Source organism: Poecilia reticulata, chromosome 18 (genome assembly GCF_904066995.2).
Source record: "Poecilia reticulata chromosome 18, P_reticulata-male-v2, whole genome shotgun sequence".
NCBI classification, from domain to species: domain Eukaryota; kingdom Metazoa; phylum Chordata; class Actinopteri; order Cyprinodontiformes; family Poeciliidae; genus Poecilia; species Poecilia reticulata.
Genome location: NC_088847.1, coordinates 17,135,008 through 17,162,183, shown reverse-complemented (window position 1 = coordinate 17,162,183; position 27,176 = coordinate 17,135,008). Strand labels below are relative to the sequence as shown.

Below are 27,176 nucleotides of genomic sequence, written 5' to 3'. Positions count from 1 at the left end.
TTCAGTGTTGATGCTTATCAGTGTTCCCCACCTGGCCACACCTTTTAAAGTTATTCTGGATATGCCCTTGGTCAAAGCAGATCACACTGGTATACAAAAAAAAAAAGAAAGCTTTATATTTGAGAAACATTAATGGTAATTCCTTAAGTATTCTACTGTCAAAGCGGTTTAAGCTTAACGCCGTTTGTTTAGCATTAGAAGGTCGCTTGCAACTTTGTGGTAATCCAATTCTGTATTTTCTAGAAAGAGTGGGGACTACTTCTGCTCATTTGTTCCTTTGCAGCACTAATGCTCTCTAGACCTGAACCAAAACCCCGTCGTCTTTCTGCCGGTCCCCAGTAAAGGTTTTTCTCTTGGACATATTATTTTGGTCCAGTAAGCTGCTTGCTTAAAATATGAGGACACACTTGAATCACATGCACGCAGGGAGATTTTGTTGCTCTGAATCCTGCCAGAATAAAGCAGCTGTTGCAAAAGATATTAACAGTGAAAGCCTAAGTGCATGCAACCGATGCCCTTACACCACTCTAAATTAAAAAAAAAAAAAATAGATGCAACTTCTCTTGACTAACATGCCCTATATTTCTTGTCTTTCTGTGTTTTGTCCCTGCCTTCTTCTTTTCCCCCCTTTCTAAGAAGATAGATGAAGAAAATGAGGCCAACTTACTGGCAGTGCTTACAGAGACCCTGGACAGCATCCCGGTGGATGAGGACGGATTGCCTTCGTTTGAGGCCCTGGCAGATGGGGACGTGACCAATGCCAGTGACCGGAGCTGTCCCTCCTCCCCAGACGCCTCACCTCACACCCCAGAGCCTGAGGAGCCTTCTTTGGTAAAACAATCTTGAACTTGGTTTCATTCTGAAGTGCAGGGTTTTTTTCCCAATTATATTAATTCTGAGTACCAGAGTTCTTGTGTAGCCTTGAAATAGCCTAATAATGTTTGAGATTTTTAAAAAATAGGTTTCCATGTCAAGCTATATGTTGGAATACAGTAAAGACAACTGGTTGTAGTTCTAGACTTTATTTCTTCTTCCATTGATCCCATCCATCTGATTGTCCATCCATCCATATGTGTTGTATCCTTTCATTCATCCCTTTTTTGTTCACCCGTCAGTCCATCCATCCATCCATTTGACTTTCCATCCATCATTCCTCGCAGCCTGCAGATTCCACTGTGTAGCAAGAGTTCACAATAACCTTTGTATTTATCCATGAGCAAATACCTTATGAACCAAAATGGGAATATTCAACACATTAGCCCAGAAAAGTGTGATCTACTAACTTGGAAAATACATAGAAACCAAGTAATAGAGATTATTTCCATTTTGCTAGTACACTTCAGATACCAGGTAGGACCTTTTAACAAGTTTGAACTCCAAAAGTGGTCATTTGTCTGCTAGAATCAGTGTTAAAGATACACTTTGTTAAATGTTCATGTGTTCGGTGAGGAGAAAAAAAAATTGGGTGAGAGTGTTTCCTGCTCAGTGCAAATTACATACTAATGCTATTGTTTTGGCTGTTCAAAGTGTGAACCCCGTGACATGGGACTCCAGTGACTGACACACAGCTAAAGGACCAGAAGTGGAGTGGTTAAATATTGGCAATAAGTGAAAGCAGAAATCTTTTTTTTTTCTAGCTGATCTTCAAACATGCATCTATTTGAGAAAAATAATCCAAACTTTTGGACACAAAGAATGTTTATCTGGTCTGTAATTTGCACTCGTGACCAGCTTTTTATGCTTTCGACCGAAAATGCTATGTTATTTTGTGTTATAGTTAATTTTATTCCATGCTGGTCCCCTTCCAAATGACCTTTAGGTAAATGCCTGGGTGTGTTTATTCAATCACATTAGAGCAGCCTGGTTATGCGGACACCAAAACACCTGCACGAGAAAGGAAAAGTACTCTGCAGTTGTTATGTCACATACTATAAACTCCTTACAACTATCTGGGCTTTTAAATGTGCCATAAACATTATCTTTTTATTTGTTCAATGTAACATCAATCCACTGATTGCAAATTTACTGGACCCAGGCTGTGTAATTGAAAGGAAAATGGTCGTTTGCATAACCTGCCATGTCTGCCTGTGTCTTTCTCTTTCTCCTGCTTCTCCCTCTATTCTGGTTCCGTTTGGGTCCATTTGCAGCTGAAGAAGCTCCTTCTGGCGCCTGCAAACTCCCAGCTCAGCTATAATCAATACACAGGTGGCAAGGCACAGAACCATGCAGCCAGCAGCAACCACCGGATCAGACCACCACCTGCCGTCGTCAAGGTGGGGACACACACACACACACACTCACACACACTCACACTCGAACATAAAATCCACATATTGGCTTTCTGGTCTGACTTTCAGACTTGTGCACAACATTTTTTTTTCTGATTCTGGCCCCTGTCTGTCCCTCTCACATATTTTCTGTTTCGGTGGTCGCTTTAGAAGATGTTAGGCTACTGGTTTAGGAGCCTGCTATCCCAGGAGGACTGGCTGGTAATGAAAACAGGCTGATTGCTGTCGGGCTTTCCATACGAGGCATCAGCACTGTTGACTCATTAGCTCCAACACTTACATGCCTTGGTATAGTGCCTGCTAAGAAAAAATAAAGAAAAAAAGAAAAATTGGCACTCTTGTGAGATTGATGTCTTCAGAAGAGAGGATAAAAAAAAAAGTCTATCTCATTACATGATCCTAAAATTTTTTGTTTTTGTCCATGATAATTTGGTTATTATCAGTTACCTGAATCATTATACGGCTGTGGATGAGGATAAAGCAACTCTCACTGTGCTCCATGTTTAAAATTAAACATGTTCAATGTCTGAAATGTCCAAACTAGTAAAACAAACATGTGCATCAGATCGTAGCATGTGGTAAATAAAGAGCAGACTGATTAGTGTGCGATCTGTGGACTATATTTCCATGTGGAGTGAGTCAATCTTCTTTATTTGAATCTATTTTCATACCTTGCCTTTGACTCATCTCTTTCTGGAGCAGAGTGGATGAGGACTCCCGGAGGACATGGTGCGCGTACAGAGTGGCGTGGTGATGCTTAGGGGGCCTACCAATTAGGATGATGGGCAGAAAGCCCTCCCACCATCACCTTTGAGACTTCTGGGCCGATGCTGCACTGTGGTTGTTACTCACTTGTCAGTCTTGCTGTCTTGCCCCATCTCTTCTTTTTTTTTTTTGCTCTTATACTTTTGCCAAATAACTAACTAGCTAAATATACCGTACCTTAGAGAAATAGTCGCACAGCTTGAACTTTTTACATTTTGACATTTCACACCCTTGGACTTAAAGGGTTCTTTTTTTTCTTTTTTTTTAACTGGGATTTTTATGTGGAAGACATATAAGAAGACCCATTTGCAGATTTCCACAAGCTATGTAGGGGACCCAGCAAACTGAAAAACTGAACTTATTTTTAAAATACCAGCAGTGATGTAAAACTAACATGTAGCATCAGCCTCAGCACACCATAGCAGAAGCAGCATTACGCTGTGGAAATGTTTTTCTTTCTTCAGGTAGAGCTAGCCGGTCAGAGCTGATAGGAAAATGGATGAGGCGAAATATAGGAAATCATAGAGAACCTCTTAGAGGTTAGTACAGCAACCCCAAACAGGCATCCAGAACCACAATACGGTGATGTAGATCAGGCTGCCTAAGTCCAACCCTTGAGCACTGTCATCCTGCAACTGTCCCTGCTCCATCACACCTGAAACAAATGGCTTAAATCCCTCATTGCCATGCCAATCAGCTCTGCGAAGGCCTAGCAATAAGCCATTCATCTGATTAAGGTGTGTTCATGAAGGGAGACACCTAAAAGAGACAGGACAGTACCTCTCGATGACTGCACTTGAGTGCCTCTTATCTAGATCAAAGCATATTCATATATCGAGATCTAAGTCCAGTTAAGGATATGTGGGAAACGTTACAGATTCTTTCCATCCAGTTACACTGAGCTTGAGCTGTTTTGCAATAAAAACTGTGACAGAGTGATCTGCCTACCAAGACTGTATTTGTAATTGCAGGAGAAGTTGGTTCTAGAAAGCATTTACTCTGGGGTACAACTGGAAATGCGTGGCAGGTCCCTTCCATTTCACAATTATGAGCCTTTTTGTGCTGGTCTGTCATTATCTCAGTAAAAGTACATTGCAGTTTGTGTTTGTGACATGATAAAATGGGAAAAAGTTAAACAAATGTAAATTCTTTCGCAAGGTATTATAAAATGTGGGTCAGCGGTCTGTAACAAAGATAGGCAAACGTAATGACTGTGTTACTTTGTTCCCGTTTTGCTCAGACGGAGAGCCCCTGGAACGGCAAAGCAAGAGGGGGCTCCGGCCAACAGAACCGCCCGGTGAGGCGACCTTGCACTGAGCTGCTCAAATACCTAACAGCCACTGATGACATCCTGCTACACACCAAAGCCAGCGATGCCAAGAGCGCCTGGGGGGGTCCCAGTAGCAGGGACAAGAGTAGCCTGGGTCTCAGTGCCTCATCCTCGTCCTCGTCGCCATCCTCGTCATCCACCTCCTCGTTCTCCTCCCTGTCTTCCACTTCTTCCTCCTCTTCGTCCACCGCCTCCAAGAAGAAGTCGGCTGTGCCATCACAACAGCAGCAGCAACAGCAGCAGCAACAGCAGCAGCAACAGCAGCAGCATCAGCATCAGCAGTCGCCGCAGCAGCATCACCAGCGAGGTGAGAGCCGGGCTGCAGGCGAGTGTATTGTGGCTGGTCATGGGGCTGGGAAGTGGCAGCGTTGCTCTCACGATGACGGGGTTGAGGATTCGGAGGGTGCCTCTGTCCCTGTTGGTCGCAGAACCTACACCTGCGGCCATGCTCGCCCCAAACAGGAGCACGGGCCACCCAATGAAGAAGGAAGGCCGCCAGGCGATGTTGGCCGCCTGGCCGCCGCTAGGTTCATTAGGTATATGCATTCTTATTCCCTCCCTCCCCGAGAGGTGAGTCACAGCTGTGAGCATTGCCGAGAGGCTGCAGGCGCCACTCAGTCTAGGCAAGGCTTTGGCAGACAAGGCCGTAGCAGCAGCGGTGGTGCCAGCAGTGCGCCGCAAAGGCACATCACGATGACGATTAAGAAAAGAGATGCTAAGCCGGGACACCCTTTACTTAGCCAGCTACTCACCTCCAAACAGAGGCCCACTCAATTTCTGTCCCGACTGCACCAACTCTCAATTACCCCTTCAGGTAGTGCTAGAAGCAAATCGGCAAGTAAGAGGTCTAAGGGCCCAGCAAAGACTTTGCTCAAAGCACAAGAGAAGGAGGATAAAGATATCTCTGCTTATATAAACCAGGCTGAAGAATCTAATTCCAGACCCCCATTATCACCTATTACCTTAGACCTACAGAGCTGGGTTAATCAGCCAAATCCAGATCTAGATTTGGGCTTTGGACAAGAGCTGGGGTGGCCAGATCAGAGAGGCTTTGGGGAGGATGTTGACCATGATGATGACGGTGATGGTGTTGTTGTTGATGATGATGATAACCATGTCATAGGCCGCCCTGCCGTGGTGCTCTCACAGGGCCCACCAAGCCCTCTCCTCCCAGATACTAGCATTGCAGAGCCCTCCCCTCCCTGCATCATACAAGGGCAAGGGCCCCCACACAGGCAGGCACTCAGCGAGCACCCCGATGACCAGGGCCACCTGTTGTTAGGTAATCATGACTGCATCCCCCCTCCCTCCCCCACCTCTGGCCTTATGATCTCTTGCTCTTTCTTCTCCTTCTGCTGCTCTAACCACTTCCGAGTTTGATTCCATAACTAACCTGTAGTCTAATTTAAATCTAACAGAGGACGCACACACACCAATGACAGTGAAACAGCCTGCTCGCCAATGCTTTTGCTAGTCCCAGAGGTATTTTAGGGAGAAAAGAAAAAAAAAATGGGAGAAGGGGTGAGCCTTGTCTTGCTGCTGTACATCCTGTTTTTAAAAAGTCAGTTCTTGAACTACCTTTGGCTGATTGAGCTGAGCGTGCTGAACATGTACATTTAGACTCAAATACCCGGACGCTGCTGTTTAGCATCGTGCCACCAAAGCCACATTCTCTTAGCTGGAGCACAAGTCGGCCAAAGCCTCGGGCAACTGCACAAGCTTCCTTGACTCTCCTTTCTTTCTTTTTTTCCCCCCTCCTCTGCTGTTGGTGCATGCAATCATGACTTTATTTTTCTTGTCCAGGGAGGGGCTCACCCACTGTCATGTGTTTTGTTTGTAGCATTGTCTCTGTATGTTTTTTACTCCATTATGATCTATTTGTTGTCAAACGCAGTCTGTTTGTGTGTAGATGCCATCACTCCATCCTGCCTCACAGAGTAAATAGTACATTTATATATATATATACATATATATAGATATACATTCAAAGAGAGTAAATTGTTAAAATGGGGTCAATTTGAAAAGCACAACATCAATTGAAGCAGAGATGGGTGTTTTTTGTAGTAATAATTGTATTTGTTGCACCAATTTGAGATTAAATGTTGCAGAATATGGACCTTGTCTCTTCTGCCGTGATTGTCATACCTAGGTCAATAATTACCCATGCTCCTTTGTGTTCTGCAGCCAAACCAACCACCTTGCCACTTCCTTTGACCCCAGAGTCTCCAAAGTAAGTGTGTGAAGTTTTTCCAATTATTCTAGGCTAAAAAGCAGCAACGAATTAGAACACAAAGACAAAGCCAAAAGAAATTATATAAACTAGAATTCAAGCTGAGGCATTTTTTTGTGACTCATTTCCATTTTTTTAGATCACAGAAAACGTCAATCTTTGCATCAGTGGTTTTAAATTATTGGGTCTGTTTTGTCTTTCAGTGACCACAAAGGATCACCCTTTGAGAACAAAACCATTGAACGCACATTAAGTGTGGAGATTGCTGGAACCCCAGGTGAGCATGTTTTTCTGCTTACCTAAAATATATTTGACTATTGGATAAACCACCAATTGTTCTAATTCTTGCCAAGCGTCTTGCAGATAGGGAGGGGTTAATAGTAGCTTTTCCTGTTGTCTTTGATAGCTCCGACACAGATTAAAGTTCAAGGTGAAAGACAAAGAAAGTCTTTTTATAGGCACAAGTATTGATTGTCTTTCAAATCTCTGCATGATTTATTAGCAAAAACCTCCCTAACCCTCTTTTTTATCTGAAGGTGTTATAAGCTTTGTCATTATTTGATTCTAATATTATCTTGAACAGTATTAAGTGCCTTGCAAAAGTATTTCAACCCCATAAACTTTTCATGATGGGGCATTATGTCCATGAACTTATGAACTTTAACATATTTTAATGATTTTAATGATTCAATGTGGAAATCCAAATCCAATGCCAAGTAGTGCATAATTGTGAAGTGGAAAGAAAATGACACATTGTTTTGAAATGTTTTTTTAAAGGTAGGGTTACATAAGGCCAAAGTTTAGACTTTGATTATAAAAATGTTATTGGTATCCTTTCCCCGCATCATGACATGTTATTCTGTTACATTAAATCCCAGTAAATACCCGAGGTTCTTGTTGGAACATGACAAAACGTTAAAATGTTCATGGGGGTGTAAATACTTTTGCCTTAACAGTATAAAGCGGGAAATTGAAACACATGCATTAAGCAGCATAAGCACAGTCTTTTTCAACAAGCAAACTCTTTGGGGAGTCGTTTATAAAGTCTGTGGTTCTGTTATATTTTTGGGGACACTTATGTCTCATTGTCGGAAGCGTTGTTTGGCATCGTTCAGTTGCAATAAAATCAAAGCAATGCTGCCAAACTGGAAGTCATTCATTTCTTTATCAGGTTATTAGAATTGTTTTAGTAACAACCACACAGTTATTTGAGATTAATTATCTAAGGTCAGTAAAACTAAAAAGGATTGCCCTTTAGCCTCTAACACTGGTCCCCTTAGATATTAATTTACAAGCAGAGGAAGTGATCCTTGCATTAGCCTCATGTGTGTCCATTGGACCTTCTACTTGCAGGGGACAGTAATTTAACCCTCCCCCCACCCCTGAGAGGTGTGTTTTTCTGGCTCTGGTTTCAAGTGTTGTTTAACCCTTTGTGTAGATAAGCTCTCAGGGTCAAATGTGATTTCCATGGAGGCCTAGAGGGAGCATAAGGGCAGGAGTCCTTAAGCTCTGGCAGCAATCAAGCTCAGTTAATATTTCCTCTCATTTTATTGCACGTGGCCAAATTTGTTGACCCGCAGCCAAAAATGTACGGTCATTGGGTTCCACGCGTCCATTTTTTACAGCCGTTATTAAAACAAAAGCCCTTCACCTGACTCTCTTTCTAAGTCTCGTGCAAATTTGGAGATTGAATATTAGCAGGAAAAGTCATTAGTCCGGAAAGCTCAGGGTTACTGAGGCCCATTTTGTAGTTAGAGATTAGCTGGTATATGAGACAGATGGATGTAGATCCCAGTGAAGCACGAGTGTAAGCTCCTACATGTGCCTTGCAGATTTAGAGTAGCATTCCACCACAATAGAGATAATGGCGGTGTGACAGATAATCAGATGGAGTTTAGATGGGTACATGCTTCCACTTTCACAGCAGAACAGCCGGGCACCAATGCAATATTTGGAGAACTACTGAAAATAGTTTACGTTGCTGTTGTAAACAATAAAATAGTTATTTTTCACATTTCAGATAAAATAAAAACATTTGCAGTTGTTTGACCCTTCTCGGAGAGCTTCTCCATAGACCAGAGAAATGCAGTGAAGACCCCCTAGGGCCCTAGTTTTCAGGTCTAATCTCATCCAACTAGAAGTTGTACTTTGTACTGCTGTGTTGTCTTTATTTACTGTATCACAAGACATGTAGCTGTTATCTGTGTCGCTATTTGCATAGCTTACTTCGGGATCAACTCTTTAAGCCTGGCGTTAATGTCGGCTTTGTGGTCTCCTTGCGATTTACGGTTCTCTTGCCAGTCTCGCTCACTTATTCCATAATTTTTTCACCACTCTCTGCATGATTGGTGTTTGTGTCCCACAGATCATCCATCATTAGCAGGTTTGACTGAGAGGCACATATTTGTCTAACTCTGATTTATTTCTGGCACCCTGTTGCTAATGGCTCCTAGTTTATGATCCCATGCAGAAATTGGTTTGGACAGATGGTGCTTCATTGGTGAAGCAGAAGTTTTTCGGTCGTTCTCCAACACCTACTCTCTGTTCTCCCTGTACTTCCAAAGGTATTTAGAATCACAAAAAATTGCTTCGTAGTTTGTGGCATTACAATCACAAACTTTACTGAATTTATTGGAATTTTAAGAGACAGAAGTGCTCAATGGTTTGTTAGAGAGTATTAGTTTGAAGCCTTTCTTTGCAGGTGCTGTCATTCCAATCTGACTGAGTTTGAGCTTTTTTTTTTGCAGTGAAGAATGGTGATTTCATGCTTGATGAAATCACCATAGGAAACACGGATGGAAAAAGGGCCTGTGGAGAGCATGGGTGTTTTCAGTCCAAAATCATATGTAGACATATAGGACGTTGATAGTCGCCTATCTCCCAACCACAGCATGCTACTTTAAAAACACTCTCACTTTTGTCTCCAGGTCCTATCTTCTCTTCAACTAGACTTCTGACTGGTGCATATTCTAACATTGGATTTGATACTAATAGCTGTCATTTGATAGGAATCCACTGGTAGGGGAAGAATGACGTGCTCTATAGGAATGGCAAACAAGGAGGGGTGGAAAGAGTGTAGGTGTTTCAAAGTGCCCGAGTTTGACTCCAGTGAGAGACTGTTAGTGACAAGTGCGCCTGTGTGTGTGGGCACATTTGTTCTGTGTGAGACAGAAACAGGGGAAGATGAAGAATGACAGAGAAGGGAGGGAAATGGAGATTGATCTAGCGGAAGATGGCAGACACAAGGAAGACGGAAAAGACTGAGCTGGAGAAAGAAGGAGACTGAGAAAGGAGGCAGGAATGAGGGGAATGAAAGTAATGGCAGTGTCTGTTTGTGCGAGCGCAGTAACAAAGCTATAAAGTGGGCTCATCTCAGGACTTCTCATATAACTGCCATCTGTCTGGTTGTAAATCTGTAGGAGGAAAAGGGGAGCGGTGGGGGAATGTTGGGTACGAGCAGCAGAAAAGAATGTCAACCCAACCATCACTTCCTCTATTGCCTCAGCGACGTAGCATCTTGCCATTTGGACATCTCGAAGAATGCCAAAATGTGCATAAAAGAAAGAGATGTTCATTGTCCTCCAAACTGTACTGAAGGGTAAACTCGAAACATGTGTAACGTCATTTTAGTGAGGGGTCTTTTTGAAGTCTGTGACTTCTTGAATGTTTTTTTTTTTATATTTTCCATTAGATGCATTAAATTTCTTCTGGGCAGGATTGTTTTTTACATGAAAATGGATCTTTTCAAGGTCGGAGACAAGGAGAATGGCAAGACATCCATATTAAGTTACACAGAGCATTACATTAATCTGTCAAGATTGCAATAAAATAGGATTAGACCAAGTGAAAGTGAATATTTTAATCAGACATGTATCTGTGTCCACTGTCTATAAACTGACCTGGGAGTTTATAGATGAGTGAGACATGAAGGGAGGGAGTGGGGGGGGGACTTCTGGTGCCTGGTGAGGATTACAATATGATTTGCATTTCATTACACCCACCCAACCACTCTGTCTGTCTTCCTTGCCCCCTCAGGTCTGACACCACCTACCACGCCCCCACACAAAGCCAGTCAAGAGAATCCTTTCAAAGCATCTCTGAAAACCAAGTTGTCCTCGTGTTGCTCCTCGGCCTTGACGTGCAAAAGAGCCAGGCTGAGTGAGTTGGGCGCCGGCGCTTTGGCCCCGGCCCCAGGTGCCTCAGCCGGGGGCCCTGCCAGGAAGGGTCCCGAACAGACTGAGCTCTATGCGCAGCTAAGCAAAGCATCCACCGCCCTCCCTTACGCCATCGCTCAACGTGCACTGGGGGGCGGCCTTGAGGGGCACTGCAGCACTGGCAACAACAAGAGGGCCGCTGGGCAGGATGGCCACAGCGACCATGACTATTGCCAGGCACTGGCTGCTTGTAAGATGGATGGGGGCATATCCGTTGTTTCCATGGCTACATCTTTGGAAATGACATTCACCCCGGGTGCCACCTCCACTGGCAAGGTGGAGAACAGGCACATCGTCGAATGTATGGACTCAGTCATGTCAACATCGTTTCTGTCATCTTCTTGTTCTACATCATCATCCTCACTTAGTCATTTGACTAAAGAGCAGAAATTTATCCCCATGGATGGAGATGCTTGCCGTGTCAGGGGCTTAGGGGAGCGTACCCTTCCACAAACCACTCAGATACCCACACAGGGGGGCAGTGCTGTTAGGGACCAACTGCAACTTTCTGCCACCAGCCGGAAGCCCCTGTGCGACCAGGAAATCAGAGCAGAACTCAACAAGCACTTTGGCCCTCCCCTACAAGCCCTCTATACTCAGGGTGAGCAGGAGAGAGAAGATAGCAGTAAACCAAACAAGCCTACAACCCCCCAGTCCCCTGAGGGGGGAGGGACTGACTTTTACTCCCAGAGACTGTCCGGATCCAGCTACCTGCACCCAGGGTTTCTGTCCTTTCAAGACGAGCTGGAGCTGGATGATGGCCGTGAGAGTCGCTTCATCTTTCCATGGGAGGGCACCCCTCTGGACCTACTCTTTGACTGCTCTCCTCGTTCTCCCTCCTGTTCCCCACCATCCACTTGCTCCCCTTCACGAGGCTCCGTCTCCCCACCGTCCTCCCTTCTCCTGTCACCTAGTCGACCGTTCTGCTGGACCAGCAGCGGGTCCCGTTCCCGTTCACGGTCCCACTCCGGCTCCCGCAGCTCCTCATCACGATACCGCAGGCGCTCTCTGTCCAGCTCACCAGACAGACGTCCCTCCTCTTGGTAAGTTGTTTTTTCAGTCATTTTAAACATTGTCTGCATCCAGGATTCTGACCATCGAATAGCTCCGCAGGTCAACCAATCCAAATGTGTAAAGCATAATTTCCAACATCCAGGATATTTTGATTGTTAATCTGATATCTGAATCTAAATATTTGTTGATTCTGACATTGTTCAATGCTAAATGATTTTACTGGTAAATGGCATGTCATTTTTGGTAATGGTGTGGTTACATCTAAGCAAACCCAAGTTGTCACATTGTCTTAAAATATTTAATACAAATTTTAAAAAGCCTTGAATACACCCATATTTCCAAACTTTGTAAAAAATTATCTTTACTTAAGTCTTAAATTTGAGCACTTATTAATTTGTTTCTTTTTCCCCATGGTTTTGAGTTCTGGCAGAGGCATAATTTTCTCTGTTACTCTTTAATACTATGCTTTGGCAAAACAATAAAGCCCTTCATCCAGGGTTGTAAAGAGTTCTGTCTGAAGGACTTCAAGGCAGGACTGGTCAAAGAAAGTCTTCTTGTAACACTGGCTTTTTGTTTCATAGGGACTTAAGTAGATTCAGTTTTCAGTTTTCATTTCCGTATAAATGGACTGTGGTGGTCTTGTGCTTTTCGTAGTCCAAAGGACTCCAAATCACTTTACACTATGGTCAGTCATTCACCCATTCACACTCTGATAGTGGAGAGTGTCTGGCTCATTCATATTGCAGAGTAAAATTACCTACAATATAACATGCTCCAACAAAGTACCATGGAGTGCCGTTCTGTGACTGGAGGCTAATAAAAAATAACATCCCATCCAATTCTAATACCAATATTGGTTCCGATTGGTCATAACTTCTCTGTAAAGTCTTTTACTCTTGTCTGGGGACATTTTCTGGTGTGAGGCTACTGATGACGCAAGCTTTGTGTTGGCTTAAGCTATTTTTTTTTTATTATAAATTCTTCAGCTCCTCAGCCAAGATAGAAAACTGAGATTTTACAATCAGTATGTACTTTAATGACATAGCACCTCGGTGCCCAGAAAGCTACTGAAAAACCAACTAACTAGCAGTCTCCTCTTAGGTCTGATTTTAAAATGTCAGTTAAAAAAAATCTCACTAAACAGAGTCACAAATGTGAGATGAACAAAAATGAGTGAAATGACAACATGAAAGGTGCTCTGGACTTATCCAGAGAATGAGTTTTCATATTTATGCAGGGGGGGTTTATTTGATTCTCCCTCGTACACTCCCTCTTTACACACTAACTCCCCCTGCTCCCATTTTTCATGAATTTATTTATTTATATTTTTTTTCTTTCCATCTGATGCCAGGTCTATTGTTTTAAGAGGCAGCTGTTGTTTTTTTATTGCGTGGCAAAAACCTTCCTCTTTTACATCCCCGGAGATAAAAGCCAAATCCAGTCTGGGGGAATATGGTCTCAACACCCTCTCTCAAAAGAGATCCCTATCATCATAGCCCTCTGTGAGAACTACGTTACCCATGTTTCTCTTTGATCAGAGCCGAGGGAGGGTTTTCTTTTTTTTTTTTTTGTTTTGGTAGCAAAACAGGGGCAGAAACTTGCGACTAAGAATGATATGAATAAATTGAGTTTGTCAGCAGTGCTTCATTGAGTGGCTCACAGTGGTGGACTCTGCTGCAGTGACTCACTTTGTTTGCATGATTACTGAAAGGTCAGTTTACTCCGCAGAGCCAATAGAATCACTTTATCTTGTTCAGACCCTTGCTCTTCATCCTACACCAACTTGCTTGTAAATTATACTGTAATAGCCTCGAGGCATTCGATCAAACTCTGACACAGACGGGGTTGGAGTTTAGGAAAAAAAAAAAAGTCAGATGACAGCAGGAAAACGGTGCTCTTGGATTAGTGTTCATTGTTTTACCTTGTCCTCTAGATTTATTGACAATCCAAGCTACACAACCATGATAATCTTTTTTTTTTTGGTGCAGTTCTTACAACAGTGAGATCCAGTCAGCACACAGCTTGTCTGTCTCAGCTCCCGTTACTTTAAGCCTTTTAATTATTATTATTTTTATTGCAAATATGGGCAATTTTATATGGGTAGCTTATTTTTCTTGATGCAACTTACTGACCTTAGAAGATCAATAAGCATCTTACTTGAATGCCATGTGTTCATTCTGCTGTGTAACCCAACACCTGATGTAGCACAGAAAACAGCAAAGGTTTAAAATAGTAAGATTCTCACTTTCTCAGTTGACCTGGTGTTGGAGCAGAGAAGACTGTCCTCAAACTCAAACAGCCACTAAACAAAATCTGCCCTTAATGTTGTTAACAATACAGCATTCTGTTATGGATGAAATATGTAGCAATGCTTTTAAAATGAATCCCAATGCATCCTGGTTATTTTTCTGTTAAACTAGTGAAAATGTATTAATTAAGCACGTGATTGTAGGGAATATTTGAAAAATATTTAGGCCTAATTACAGAACGTTGAATTCAGAAAAAATCTGAACGGACAAAACTATTCGGGGCAATAAAATATATAAAAATATTTTAAAAATGGATTTAGTAAAGTTTTACAAGTGTTGGGAAAGCACTAAATAACTTTTAATTATTTTATGAACTTTTACTTTTGACTTTCTTGAAAAAAATAAAAAAATAAAAATGCTTATCTTACATATGTTTGATTGTAAATAGAAATGGTGCCACTAGTTGTGCTATTTCGCAATATGTTTATCCTCCCGCCCCAACCACTAAATGAAAGTACTAAAGTTAAAGATAAGATAGTACTGCTGCAATAAAAGATGAGAATTTATCTGAAAGCACCTTGAAAACAGGAAAGCCGGCAAAAGAAGAGGGAGCTGTAGTCTGTTTCAACGTACCTTCTGTCTGAAGAAGCACACCTTTGCTTCCCAAACGTCTCCCTTTCTATTATTTACGTGTTCCTCCTTCAGGAACACTTCAATAATTGAGCACCAGGAGCTCAAGGAGAGAAAGGCGTACAAGCTCCACAGTCTGGCCACCGGGGTCTAAACTATTGACCACGTCTTCATACAACATAGATACAGGCACACATCTAAGCCAGCCCAGTGGTGGAGAAAAAAAAGAAAAAAGAGAAGAAATCGGCAATAAATGACGAACATTTACTGAGTTACATGAAGACTAGGTGGTGTTTTAAAAGGAGTTGAACGCAAATGTAAGATTCTGAGTTTGGCGTGATTAAATCAACCCAGGTGTGAAAGCTTTAAAGAAGTGAGCAGCTTTTATTTTTGTTTGAAAGCGATGTGGTTTAGTGGAAAGAAATGTCGTCCTTACCGCCTTTTTTTCCTCCGGCTTTTTTTACCTTCAGGTCTCATCACAGCTCCGATCTGAACGCCGTCCGCTCCAGACTCCATAAGAGCCCTCACCCTCAGTCTCGATCTCCGCTCAGCCGCAGGCCAAGGTAATTCTTTCAGTATGAATTATTCAGTCCTCTTGTTTAATATGCATTGTTAACTTAAGCTTAGTTGTGTGATTCGGGTGAAGAAAAAATGTTTAATGCGTGCAAATTTCCAGAGAAAATTCCTAGGATTTATGATGATATGGGCAAAATTCAGCCAGCAACACCTATGGCTTCTGTTCACTTTAAATGCATGCGCAACACAATCTCTGCTATATAACATGGTGATGGATGCATCATACTATGGGGATACTTATCTTTATCTGGGAGAAGGAAGTTGACCAAAGTTGATGGGAAGAAGCATGGAGCTAAATGTACAGCAATCCTGGATGAAAAGTCATTAGATTCTGCAAGAGAAAGTTCATCTTCCAGCAGGACAACGACCTTAAATATACAACCAAAACGACAATAAAATGGTTATTTAAGTGTTATAATTGCCCAGCCAAAGTCCAGATCTGCATCTGATTAGGAATTGTGTTAAACCTGAAAGTTTATGTTCAAAGATTCTTCTCCATCCAATCTGAAGGAGGTTATGCTTTTTGGAAATAGTAATAATAAAAAAAAAAGTCTCAAGAAGTGCAAAGCTGGTAGAGAAAAAGCCCCAAAGCTCTAACTGCAGTGAAAGAGTGTTTTACAATCTATTGACTCATGAGGATTGAATACAAATGTTCTTTGTATTCCTTAAGATTTTCCAAATCATACTTGTGCACATGCATGCGACGCTCATTAGAAGATCCTCGCAGCTTTTTTTTGCTGCCGCGTGCATTTGGAGTCTTCTGAGAAGCGCTGCAGAGGCGTTGGGACTTCAAATGCAGAGAAGCACTGGCAAAGACTGACCCCGTCTCAGCGCTCTGAACCGATTTGGCATCCGCATCCCTAATGACACCCGACAAGTCCGAGAGCCGCTCATCAGTGGAAAACTTAGTGGACACGTCTTGTACTAGTCTGGGGCGGTTGGGAGAAAGCGGCGCTTTCCCTCTTGATGAAGCCCCTAACTAAGCAGAAAGTAATGACATGTGAAGTTGTGCTGACAGCTGCAGCTGCCTGGGTCCCCGACTGTGCCGCTCGCCCGGCGCTCCCGCGGGCCCATCCTGCGGAGGCTTAGGCTTCTCAGCGACGGTGAAAAGACATCTTAATAATACGTCCATCTCCTTCACTTTGCGACAAAACTTCTCCGGCGTCGGCAGATGTGTCCTCGGCAGCAGACGCCGGCGAATTGTTCCACGTACGCGCGGACGGGAAGGCCGCCGTTGACGCGGAGGGGGACCGAGACGGATGTCACACCTTCCTCTGCTTCTTTCCTCCCGCACAGGTACGACAGCTACGAGGAGTACCAGCACGAGAGGCTTAAGAGGGAGGAGTACCGACTGGATTATGAGAAGCGGGAGTTCGAAAGGGCCGAGCAGAGGGAGAAGCAAAGGCAAAAAGCCATAGTGAGTCAACTGACACGTCAAAAGTCACATATCCTGTTTGTTTTTTTGTTTTTTTTAAGCTTGACTTGACTTCATCTTCCTGCAACAACACTGATAAAAGAGCACATGTAATCAGTGTTGTGGCACAGCCCACAGAAACCTCCCACAGACACATTACTGAGGATGAGGCAGCCTCCAGCTCTGTGCTATGTGCCAGAGCCTCTCTCTGCAGAAAAGAATACACACAAACTGAGTTTCTGAATGATTCAGGCGACGGGCCCTTCCTCTTTATCTCCGGGTTGCGTATTTTTAACATCTCTGTCGTCTGGAAACACTGTCGACTCCTATTAATCACACCACGGGGTACAACGTGAAAATAGCAGCAAGAAAAGGAGGGGATATTTAAAAAAAAGAAAATGTCCACAGATTTCATACGTTTTTCCCCCTTTTTCTGTATCTATTTCACAATTCATCACAATTCAGTGAACATCGCATTTTTCCCTTATCTACCCCCCTCTCCTTGTCTCAGTGGGAAATTATTCAGCTTTCCAGTAGGCTGACACAGCTACCGCCCGTTGATAAAACACACATTAAAATGATACAGTAACCCAAGCTTGTGCTTAGGGTGCTCTGAGTTGTTTTTTTGTTTTTTTCCCCCAGAGTCCAAGATGCAAACATTCACAAAACCGTTGAGCTGAAGCTGTCAAATACACTTTGGGAGGCCACAGAAAGAAAGAAAAAAAAAAAAAGAAAAAGAAACTTTCCAAATGTCTGTCCCGCTTGTTTTGCTGTTATACACACACACACATGCACACGCCCACACGCACACACACAGAGACACACACAACACAAGCAGCCTTCAGGGTGCCATCACAAAAAGGCTACCTATTTATCAGCTGTCAGCATCAAACCCCCTAATTCAGCAAATACTCGTTTTTATTTTGAAACTAAGCATAAAACAGGGTGGAGGAAGGAGGACAGTAAGCTGTAGCTCATTTGTATCTTTCTCAGCCTGCAAGCCACCAACACAAAAGTCAACTTTGGGTTTAGTGTGATGATTTACGTTTGTTTGCGTTTTTGGTGTTTAAAATTGCAACAGACCTCAGTGGACTCCCCTCAGTAATGGCAAGTGAATGAATCCATAAATAATACAACTGACTGTAGCCTCAGGAGTTAAATGATTAGAGGACGCAATTAAAACTAATCAAAGGCACTAACTGCTCCCTATTTCGGTTTGTTCTTAAATTTCTCAAGATTGTTTGTTTTTTTTTTTTTTCTATTTAGCAAATGCCTCAAATCTTGAATCTTCCCTTGCATGCAGTCGGCAATTACATCTCATGAATTGGAATATCCTCTAGAAGAGCATTTAGATCTGTAATTAGATTCAAAATACGGATTTTTATCATATACCGATTACACACAGCGACATATTTCAAGCATCTGCTTCTAAAAATGTAGATGGTAATGGCATAAAGTACTGACATTCCAAAATATAAACATTAATTAGATAAAATATGAAATTATGTTTGATCATTTCATATTTTAAGAGGCTACTTTATGAAATTAAGAATCAGCTAACGCTGCCATGATGCAACATTTTGCTTTTAGAAATGTTTTATGTAGTTTTCTAATCCTAAAAAACAAACTGAGTGAAAAAAATGTCTTTGTGGTTCTCTGGACTAGTTAAGCTCTATGCAAGCACACACACATCTACCATTTCACTCTGACCCCTAAGCATCAAATTATTTATAATGGCGGTCAGATCTCAAAGAGAAAACCTAGAAATTTGCCCCACAAAATGCTAGTTTTAATGTCATTTGGATGCAATTAGTTTTGTAATCATAAAAGCCTTCCAGTGTGAAAACTAGAATTCCTTTGTGTTGGAACGAAAGCTGCCTTTTCTGATGTATGACTCAGTCACCCTGTGGCTTTATTTTTAGACTAACCAAAAGAGGAACCAAGCCCAAAACTTAAGTCGCGGCATCATTTGATAAAAATCATTCCGCCTCAGGTTGATGAGTTGCGGAGAGAAAAGAGGAATTGCAGTGTCAAGGTAGATTGAAGGCGCTTCCAAACTGCTACGCCCATCAGATAAAGGAAGCAAACAGTCAGACGAAAACAGGGGGCCATAGTCAGCGGCGGTATCCACAGGAGTGATCAAGACCAATTCATTTAAGCCTAGTGAAGAAAGAGAAGGGGGAAATGGAAAAAAAAAAAAAAACAGTTCTCCTCCCTCCAGCACCGCCACCATCTTCTAATCTCTTCGCGCCGGCTCTGTCTTTCTGTTTTAACGAGCAGGAGGAGAGACGGGTGGTGTACGTGGGGCGACTGAGGTCCGACTGCAGCCGTTCAGAGCTGAAGCGCCGCTTTGAAGTCTTTGGGGAAATTGAAGAATGTGCAGTGAACCTGAGGGACGATGGGTAAGGCTCCAGGATTTTTTTTCCCCCTTCTGATCGTTTTGCATCTTAGCCGTAGTCTGGCATCAGTGGTGGAGGGGGGGGCATTTATTTTAGACTTCGCAACAAAATATAATCACTCAACTGGATTGCTAAACTTCACTGCAAGGGACAAAGACAGAAGTTTGCGATACCAAAGTTTCTCCTGACTCATCTTTGTGCCAAAGAAAACACCTTTATTGATTCTCTTTTGCTTATAAATAGCACGATCATCATCTAAGACAAGGTCTTTTGCTGGGTCATTCCTGTCCTACGGCAACGTGACGTCGCTTTTCTCTGTTTTCTGACCAGGGACAATTTTGGCTTCATCATGTTCCGATACACCTGTGACGCCTTTGCTGCCCTTGAGAACGGACACACCCTACGCAGGTCGAACGAGCCTCAGTTTGAGTTGTGTTTTGACGGACAGAAGCAGCTCTGCAAATCACGATACACAGACTTGGGTGAGTGCTGCGTTTTGGGGGTTTTCGCAGACAGCTGTTCAGCATGTTGGTGTAACTAGAAGGCTGTCAGTAAAATAACAGGAGGGTAAGGGGTAAATAGATACCCCTCCACGTTCAGCTCTGAACATCTCCACGAGGCTTTCAAGGCTGAGAATTGCAAAGTGAGGGCAAAGGTCAGCCTGGGAACGGGTCGAGAATGGAGCTCCATCTCCTTCCCGCTCGTAGCCGCTGTACCTTAAGGAAAATGAGACGTGCTCCATCACTCACTCGGACACGGGATGCACGCTTCTGCTTTCTCTGCGTTAGCGGGTTAAAGACGGCACCTAAAAGCATCAGCGGCTTCATGCACTGATAGACGCGCGAACATGGGAATCCCTTTAGGAGTTTCGAGGAAGTAAATTAAGTGGAAAGTATTAAAGAAAGAGTATAGAAAAGAGCTGAGGTAAGAAGGAGGGAGGTGAGAGGAGGTCTCAGCAGTTTTCAAGTCCATCTGTTGTCGACCGTCGGAGGTAAGAGCCTCTATACGAGACGTAGAGGCTGTTCTTTCACGCACACACACACACACACACACACGCACACGCACACACACACACACACACACGCGCACGCACACGCATACACACACACACACCCTACCGCCTTTATTGGCTATGTGGGACTCATGGAAGACTGCAGTATAGCACTATTCATCTAACTCCCCAGGGTGAACATACACAAACATTCAAACATAGATTTAGCTGGAATAGATATGGCAGAAGGTTGACTGATGCATTTGATGATGCATTTGATAAATAATGCAAGCAATCAGTGAAATCGAGGCTTTTTCTCTCCCCCCTACCCCCTCGCATGTTGCCCTACTTTTGACACATGAAAAAAGTTGAGTTGTTTCCATCTCCTCCGATAATTCTGCAGTGACTAAACATTGTGTGATACTGCTGAAGCCAGATATATAAATACACTGCAAAGAAGGAGACACAGCCTTTGATCTCACAATAAATCATAGGAAACTTTTTGTTTAAGTTAGGATTGTTAAAATAATTTCCGTTTGCTACTTGACAAAATAATAGGGAGACATTTTATACCTTTTTTTTTCCACTCAGAAATGTAATTTATTTCCTGAATATTTTTGCAGAATTACATTTTAATCTGTGCTGCTTGTTCGCTGGAATTTTGGCTCAACTTTGGCTGCACATGTTTTCAGTTTTACCTTCAAACGTTCGATGAGACCGAGTTTAGACCTTTCTGATAATACCTCTAAAATTATAAAATGGACCGGTATGCTTAATGCCTCTGCCTGGTTAGACTGAAGCTTTAAGATTATTTAAGATTTTGGTTGTAGAGTTCGTCTCCTACCTGAACAGTATGATGACTGACACATTGCCGCTTGTAGCGTCAAAATTGAGTGAATGGTCAAATTTGACACCGTTGGGGTTTCTTGAACCCAACATAGGGTATGTAAACTTCTAACTTTGAAGAAAGTAACAGCACATTTTGTCTTTCATTATTCTGGCATTTAGCAAATAGAAATAATATCTGTATCTAAACAACTGGTTTAGGTCTTACGTGAAACATGACCTGGTGTTTCAGGTGTTTGCACAGCAATAACAGGCCATGTCTTCTATTGGGCGATGAAATCTAAGATGGGTATTGACGTTTTAGCAGCAACACAAGAGGACAGAATTCTAAATTACCCTGCTTCACGAGAGTCAATGGGTCACTGAAGAGAGAGTTTTTTTTCTAAATAAATGTTGCAATTCCCAAACATTTCCAGCCATTACCCTTTTTAAAGAGAACATGACAATCAGAAACAGCTGCTTATCCCAGAGCCTTGAGGACAGGCATTATGCTGAAATTGACTAATCAGTCTACTGAAATGGAAAGGCCTTCATTCAACTGTCTTATTGTCAAGAGCAGACTATTTTCATCCATCCATATTGATAGCACATGTTAAAGAGATTGAGAGGACCGTTTTCTAATACTGATGTATCCAAACTTCTTCCTAGTCTTTTTTTTTTTTTGTTTTTTTGTCTTTGCGACAGTGTCCATTAGTTTTTAGTAGAGCACTTGGGTATTTTTCATCCCTCAAGGTGTGCGGTGAGACACGAATCAGCCCTCGGCCAATGCATTAGATCAAGTCTGGCGTCTCGTAGCTGCCACGGTCGTTCCCATTTCTCAAAGCTCGCCGAGTGTGCTGCTGGGCCCTGTAGGGGCCTCATTTGTGAAGCTGTCTGTTGGGTCAGATAAGATACTCTTTATATATTATCAGGTCGATCAAGATAAACAGGACATACAGGAAACCGGCAGAGGGAAGGATGCAGTTTAATGCTGTCTCCTCTGTCCAAACTTCCAGACTTTGCACTTGATATTCAACATGTGTTCTATCATTCCACACTTGTATGAGTGGGTAAACAGAGTCGCATTTTCCTACTTGAGCTTTTCTTAACTGGCCTTTCTTAATTCCCTGGTACTTTTTTCAAGTTTTTATGAAGTGCTGCATCTATTTAACCATTTTGGGAGTCATAATCTTTCACATTTTGTAAGTCGTCTGCATTAAATGTGGATCACAACAGCAGTCAGGGGAAACATGGTCTAATATCAATTAGATTAGAGCATTTTTATGATTATTTCTCATCACAATTGTTCGGAATATGTCAAAACAGAAAGCCACCACGTGACAGCTATTTGGTTATTTTGCCCTTTAACCAAATACTTTTACAGCCTTGTGGGTATGAAATGGAAATAGGAAAGGAGTAAAAGTAGCAGTCACCCCTGAGCTGTGCATGCTTAAAAATTTTGAAAAGTGGACAAAAATGAAGGTCCAGGTTAAGGAATGACTTTCAGCAGATAAACAGTTTTCTAAAGCTGTATTTTGTAAAATATGAACCCACCAAAGACCAGACGCACAACCAGAAGGATCTATCATCCTTAAGTTGATGGTTTTTCTACTCGAAGCCAGGTTTATCAGCTAAGAGATGTTTGTCGTTGGGGCTGCTAAGGTTAAATCTAACCCCAACTCCCTTCAGAAAATCTTTCTGCATATCAAAGTAAAGCTTTAAAACTTAACTGCAGGTCATTTCTCGTGAGGTGTGTAGCATTTGTTTTTTTGGAATGGTAAAAATCCATACTCATTCTGATTGAGCAAACTTTAGAGGGTATTGGTAACAGATTTTATTCACTGAAACTATAACCAAGAGTTACTGATTGACCACTTTTTTTTTTTTTACCCGTTTACTGCGGTTGGTCTGAGCCTTCAGGCTAGACAGAGTATATAGTAGGTTGACCATTAACCTGTAAATTAGTAAAGCTTTTATTTTGCTCTTTATGATTTTGTGGAAGTTTTGCACCGTTGCGTTTCGCTTAATACCAAAGACGGGGGACAAACGAGATGCTAGCTTAGCGCTCGGATTAAGATTCAAAACCAAAGGTGACTTCTAAGTTTAGCTGTTCTGCTTAACATTAACCGCAACCTTTCTCCCCACCCCGCCTCCGTTCCAGACTCCCATTCGGACGACTTTGATCCGACTTCCACGAAGAGCAAGTATGACTCCATGGATTTTGATAGCTTGCTGAAAGAGGCCCAGTGCAGCCTGAGAAGGTAACCAGCTGAGCGGCGCCCGATGTCTGTCTGTGTCACAAAGAGGAACTTCTTATACCTCAACGTTGTTTCTCGCTTCTCGGACGACGAAACCACCAGAAGTTTTATGCTCTGTCAAAGAGCACCTGAGAATAAGTCTATAGACCTATATCGATTATAAATGAATATATTAAAAATAAAAGTTTACATGAACATAGCTGCTGAAGAGCTGGGAAGAAACATTTCATCCTGGGAATACCAGTGAACTCTCACAGTTGGATGCACTCTACTGCTGTAAAATCAGTTGAAAGGAGAAAAAAAACAAAACTTTTTGATTTCCTTTTCTCCAAGCACTACAATACCCACAGTTCTTTTTTTTTTTTCTAATGAAGTAAAAACATCCAGATTTGTTTTCTTTTACTGTTGATTTTCTTTCCCCTTTTTTTAAATCTGGTATTTTGGATCTGGTGTTACATTACAAAACAGTAACGTGTTGAAAATGAATCTTGGAAAGTTAAAATTCAGAGGGTAACATTGTTGTCTACATTTTGAAGGAGAAATGTAGCTGTGTATTTACAAATGCTATAAAAAAAAGGACTATTTTTATTTTATGTACATATCAGAGTTCTTTATTTGTTACAGCTATGCACTGTAAAACGCAGCCTTTTTTAAAAAAGAAGAGAAAATTTCTTAATTCAGAATGTTGATCTGTAGTAATTACAATACTGTAAAACATATTGTACACCTACATGATGTTTAGAAGACATGACATGATTGTAAAAAAAAAAAAAAAAAAATACAGAAAAAAAGTTAGACATGTCCGATTGCTCATTTTGTAAGAGCATGTGAAGAAATGTTCTTTTTTTAAATTCTTTTGTTTCAGTGGGGGAAAAAACTGCGAACCATGTATAGTTTTATGTGTTTATAAAGTTTGTCAATCAGTGTTTTTGCCTAAAACAACCAGTTTAAAATGCATTTTTAAGGTGTTTTTTCATGATTGTTCCCTATTTTTAATCACCACTCATCATGACGTGATCTATTTGCTTTTTGTTGTTGTTGTTTTTAAAGACTCTGTGATTGCCATCGATAGGAGAAAAAAACAATAAATCAGCACAGATATATTTATGTATTTATTTTAATATTTGAATCAAAGTATATTTATGGACTCCATTTTACAATGGCGTACCTCATTAATAATTTTTTTTTTCCTATTTATGTCTCATGTCAATTGATTTGTGTTATTTAACTTGCAATCACTGGACAGGGTGTACAATAAATAACGCTTTGGTGGGGATGTTATTACCTTACTATGCCTTCCGAAACAATCAAGCTGATCAGTCCAGCAGTCAGGCCCCTCATTCTTCTCTAGCATTGATTTTCTTTTTTCTTTGTTTGCTTGTTTTCAATAGGTTACAGATAACATGAAGCAATAAAATGATTTTGCAGGAATTTTTTTGCGAGAACTTAAAACTTGCCATCATCACTCCGCTCATGCTTGATTATGTGAATGCCAAACTAAAGTTTACAATTTTTCTTTTCCCGGATTTTATATAGATCTTGTATTTGATGTAAAACACGTATACCACTGATATTATTCACACTAATAAAAAGACGGTAAACGATAGTGGCGATTATGATAAAAATGAAAGAAAACACACATATATAAAAAAAAAAAGCAATAAATTATTTTTCAGAGTTGTATTTTAGCTCCTGATGTTGTGCGATTTTAAGGACTATGACCCATTACCCAGTCGCTGGTGTAGTTAGGACTCTTCCACTAACCCCCACCCCGTCCCCCTCCTCCTATTCAAGATGTAGCTCAGTCTCTGTGATTGTGACACACGCATTACCTTGTGACATCTGTGCAAACGTGACCGACTCTAACTCTACCCTGTGTGTGTAAAAATGTGCCCAGTCGAAGCTGATTGTTGTGTGTTGCATGGCTATTCCAGGACAGCGGCTGGTTTAAAGCCTAAAAGTCTTTAAATACATTCCTGTCAGCTGTCTAAACTGGCAGATTTTTTTTTTTTTTTTAAATGTCGTTCTAAAAGCCAAAAGAAACTCTCTTTAACATGCTGCTACGCCATTAACTCAGCCCTCCCCAAGTCCTGATATCACAGCGCCGTCAACGTGACATGAAAGGTAACCTTGTGGTTTCTGGTTCAATTAATATCCTGTTTTTAGCGCAAGCCAAGTAATGAGAGAACCAACTATAAAAGCTTAGCTGATCACAGGCTCCCTTTCATGGAGTTTGACTGCAGAGACAAGAAACGGCTATTTTCTTTATGCAAGTTGTCCAACATTGGTTGAAGGATATATAAAAAAAAAGCCCTTTACCTTTTTTACGAGAATGTTTTAACTTTTTTCTTTTCTTTTTTTTTTTTTTTGTTTTGCTGTATGTATAGCGTTTGGGTAATGGTGTCGTGTCCCATTTCATAGATGTGGCTTTAATCATTGAAATAAAAAAAATAAAAAAAGTAAAAATGCTTTGTAAATTGCTTAGAGTAGCAATATATTATAACACCTCCAGGTTCAAATTTCCACTTTGGCGGGCTTTTTAATAATAGGAGCCGTTGAGTTTGTTGCCACTGCTTAAACATTTGTTTTGTAATCATGTTTCTTTTGAAAGGACGATAATGTTCACTGGTAGGTGTGTGTGTGTGTGTGTGAGGTGTGATTGGAGGTGTGTATGCGTGTGCGTTTGTGCGTGTTTTCTGGGGGAGGGTTAGGGGTTGTCGCTACCTGTTTGTGTCCTATTCACGTTGCCTTCTGCCAAGTCCTTACCAATGCCTTTTGTGGTTCTACCTATTGTACGACTTTCTTGTGACTTTCATTTTTTATGTGCAATTCTCATCAGCCTCACCATGCCAATAAAGGGAAAATGTGTTTGAAAAACTGTCTATCCATAAGCGTGTCAGCTGTCGTTATTCTGTGTCATGGTGTTTTTGTTTCATCTGTTTTGACGAGAGATGTTTCCATGTTTTGTTTTTGAGGATGGTGGGTGGGTTCTGAACTGACGCCGGTATGTGAATTTAAACTCTTGATACTGATATTTTCCTATCCCATGCTCTGTTCACATAGTGTTGAACAAGCTAGTAAGTAAGAGTTGTGAGAAAACCTGAATTCCAGAGTGAAAAATACTACTGCTAGCATAAGTCTAAAAGAAAGACATTGGTCTGATGAAAATATTCAGTTATGTTGGTCATATCTAATGATTTTAAATCCAAGAGAGCATTTATTGGACCCAGGGATTTAAACACTATTAAATGAATTACTGCAAATGTGAATTGACAATAAATCTATTTTCTCTTCATCCTGGTCTCCAGTGGCTCAAAGAGTTAAATGAAGGCTGGCTGACGGTGAATAGTGGCACAATTTCATTTTTAAGAAACGCTGAATTTGTGTGCTGTAAGAAAGAATCTACGTTTTACTTCTTTGAAATTCACCAATCATTCATTGCTTCAAGTAAGAAACCTACAGGAAAAGTGTGTGACTTGACTCCACATCATGACTATGTAAGTTAATTAAAAAACTTGGGAGGGATAATTTCATTACCACAGTGAAGAGAGCTATAGAAACTTGATGGTGTGCTTGATATTCATTGGGGTTTCATTGTGACCTAAACAGCCCTTCCTCTCTCTCACACACACACACACACGCACACATACATGCACACGCTTACATTTTCCAGCCTGGAAGCTGGGTTCGCATCTGGAGCTTCCACGGTGTCCTTTTTCTACAGGTGCAAATCGAAATATGGGAAGAGTGTGCATTAAACTTTAAGGTTGGGGGTATGATTGTGTTTTTTATTAAGGCCGCTGTTTAGCCCCAGAGAAGAGAGCGGCTGGCTTTCATTTCGGCTCGGCTGCTGCATTACAGCAGGAGGTCTCCCTCTGTTTGCCCTTTCCACAGAATGAAACTGTCTGGAAATCTCTATGCTCCCTGTCGGCCTTTTTTTCCCCTCTTTTTCTATCATGATAGGGTAGCTTCCTTTATCTGTTGTGTGTCTTT

The 27,176-nt window shown here is 41.7% G+C and overlaps 1 protein-coding gene across 10 annotated transcripts in view; it reads left to right on the top strand.

Annotated features, from left to right (window-relative positions):
* Positions 1–26,065, top strand: part of ppargc1a (peroxisome proliferator-activated receptor gamma, coactivator 1 alpha) — a 344,879-nt gene extending 318,814 nt beyond the window's left edge. For 3 of the 10 annotated variants that reach the window (XM_081600109.1, XM_081600110.1, XM_081600107.1), the window contains exons 3-13: positions 637–831; positions 2,148–2,273; positions 4,294–5,665; positions 6,568–6,613; positions 6,817–6,890; positions 10,649–11,870; positions 15,191–15,283; positions 16,593–16,713; positions 18,991–19,112; positions 19,440–19,591; positions 23,087–26,065. In XM_081600109.1, coding sequence (XP_081456235.1) covers positions 637–831; positions 2,148–2,273; positions 4,294–5,665; positions 6,568–6,613; positions 6,817–6,890; positions 10,649–11,870; positions 15,191–15,283; positions 16,593–16,713; positions 18,991–19,112; positions 19,440–19,591; positions 23,087–23,190 — 3,627 coding nt within the window. In that variant the 3' untranslated portion in view covers positions 23,191–26,065. The remainder of the gene's footprint in view (positions 1–636; positions 832–2,147; positions 2,274–4,293; positions 5,666–6,567; positions 6,614–6,816; positions 6,891–10,648; positions 11,871–15,190; positions 15,284–16,592; positions 16,714–18,990; positions 19,113–19,439; positions 19,592–23,086) is intronic. The other 7 variants (XM_008435817.3, XM_081600113.1, XM_081600111.1 and 4 more) reach the window with 4 other exon arrangements.
* Positions 26,066–27,176: the final 1,111 nt, after the last annotated feature.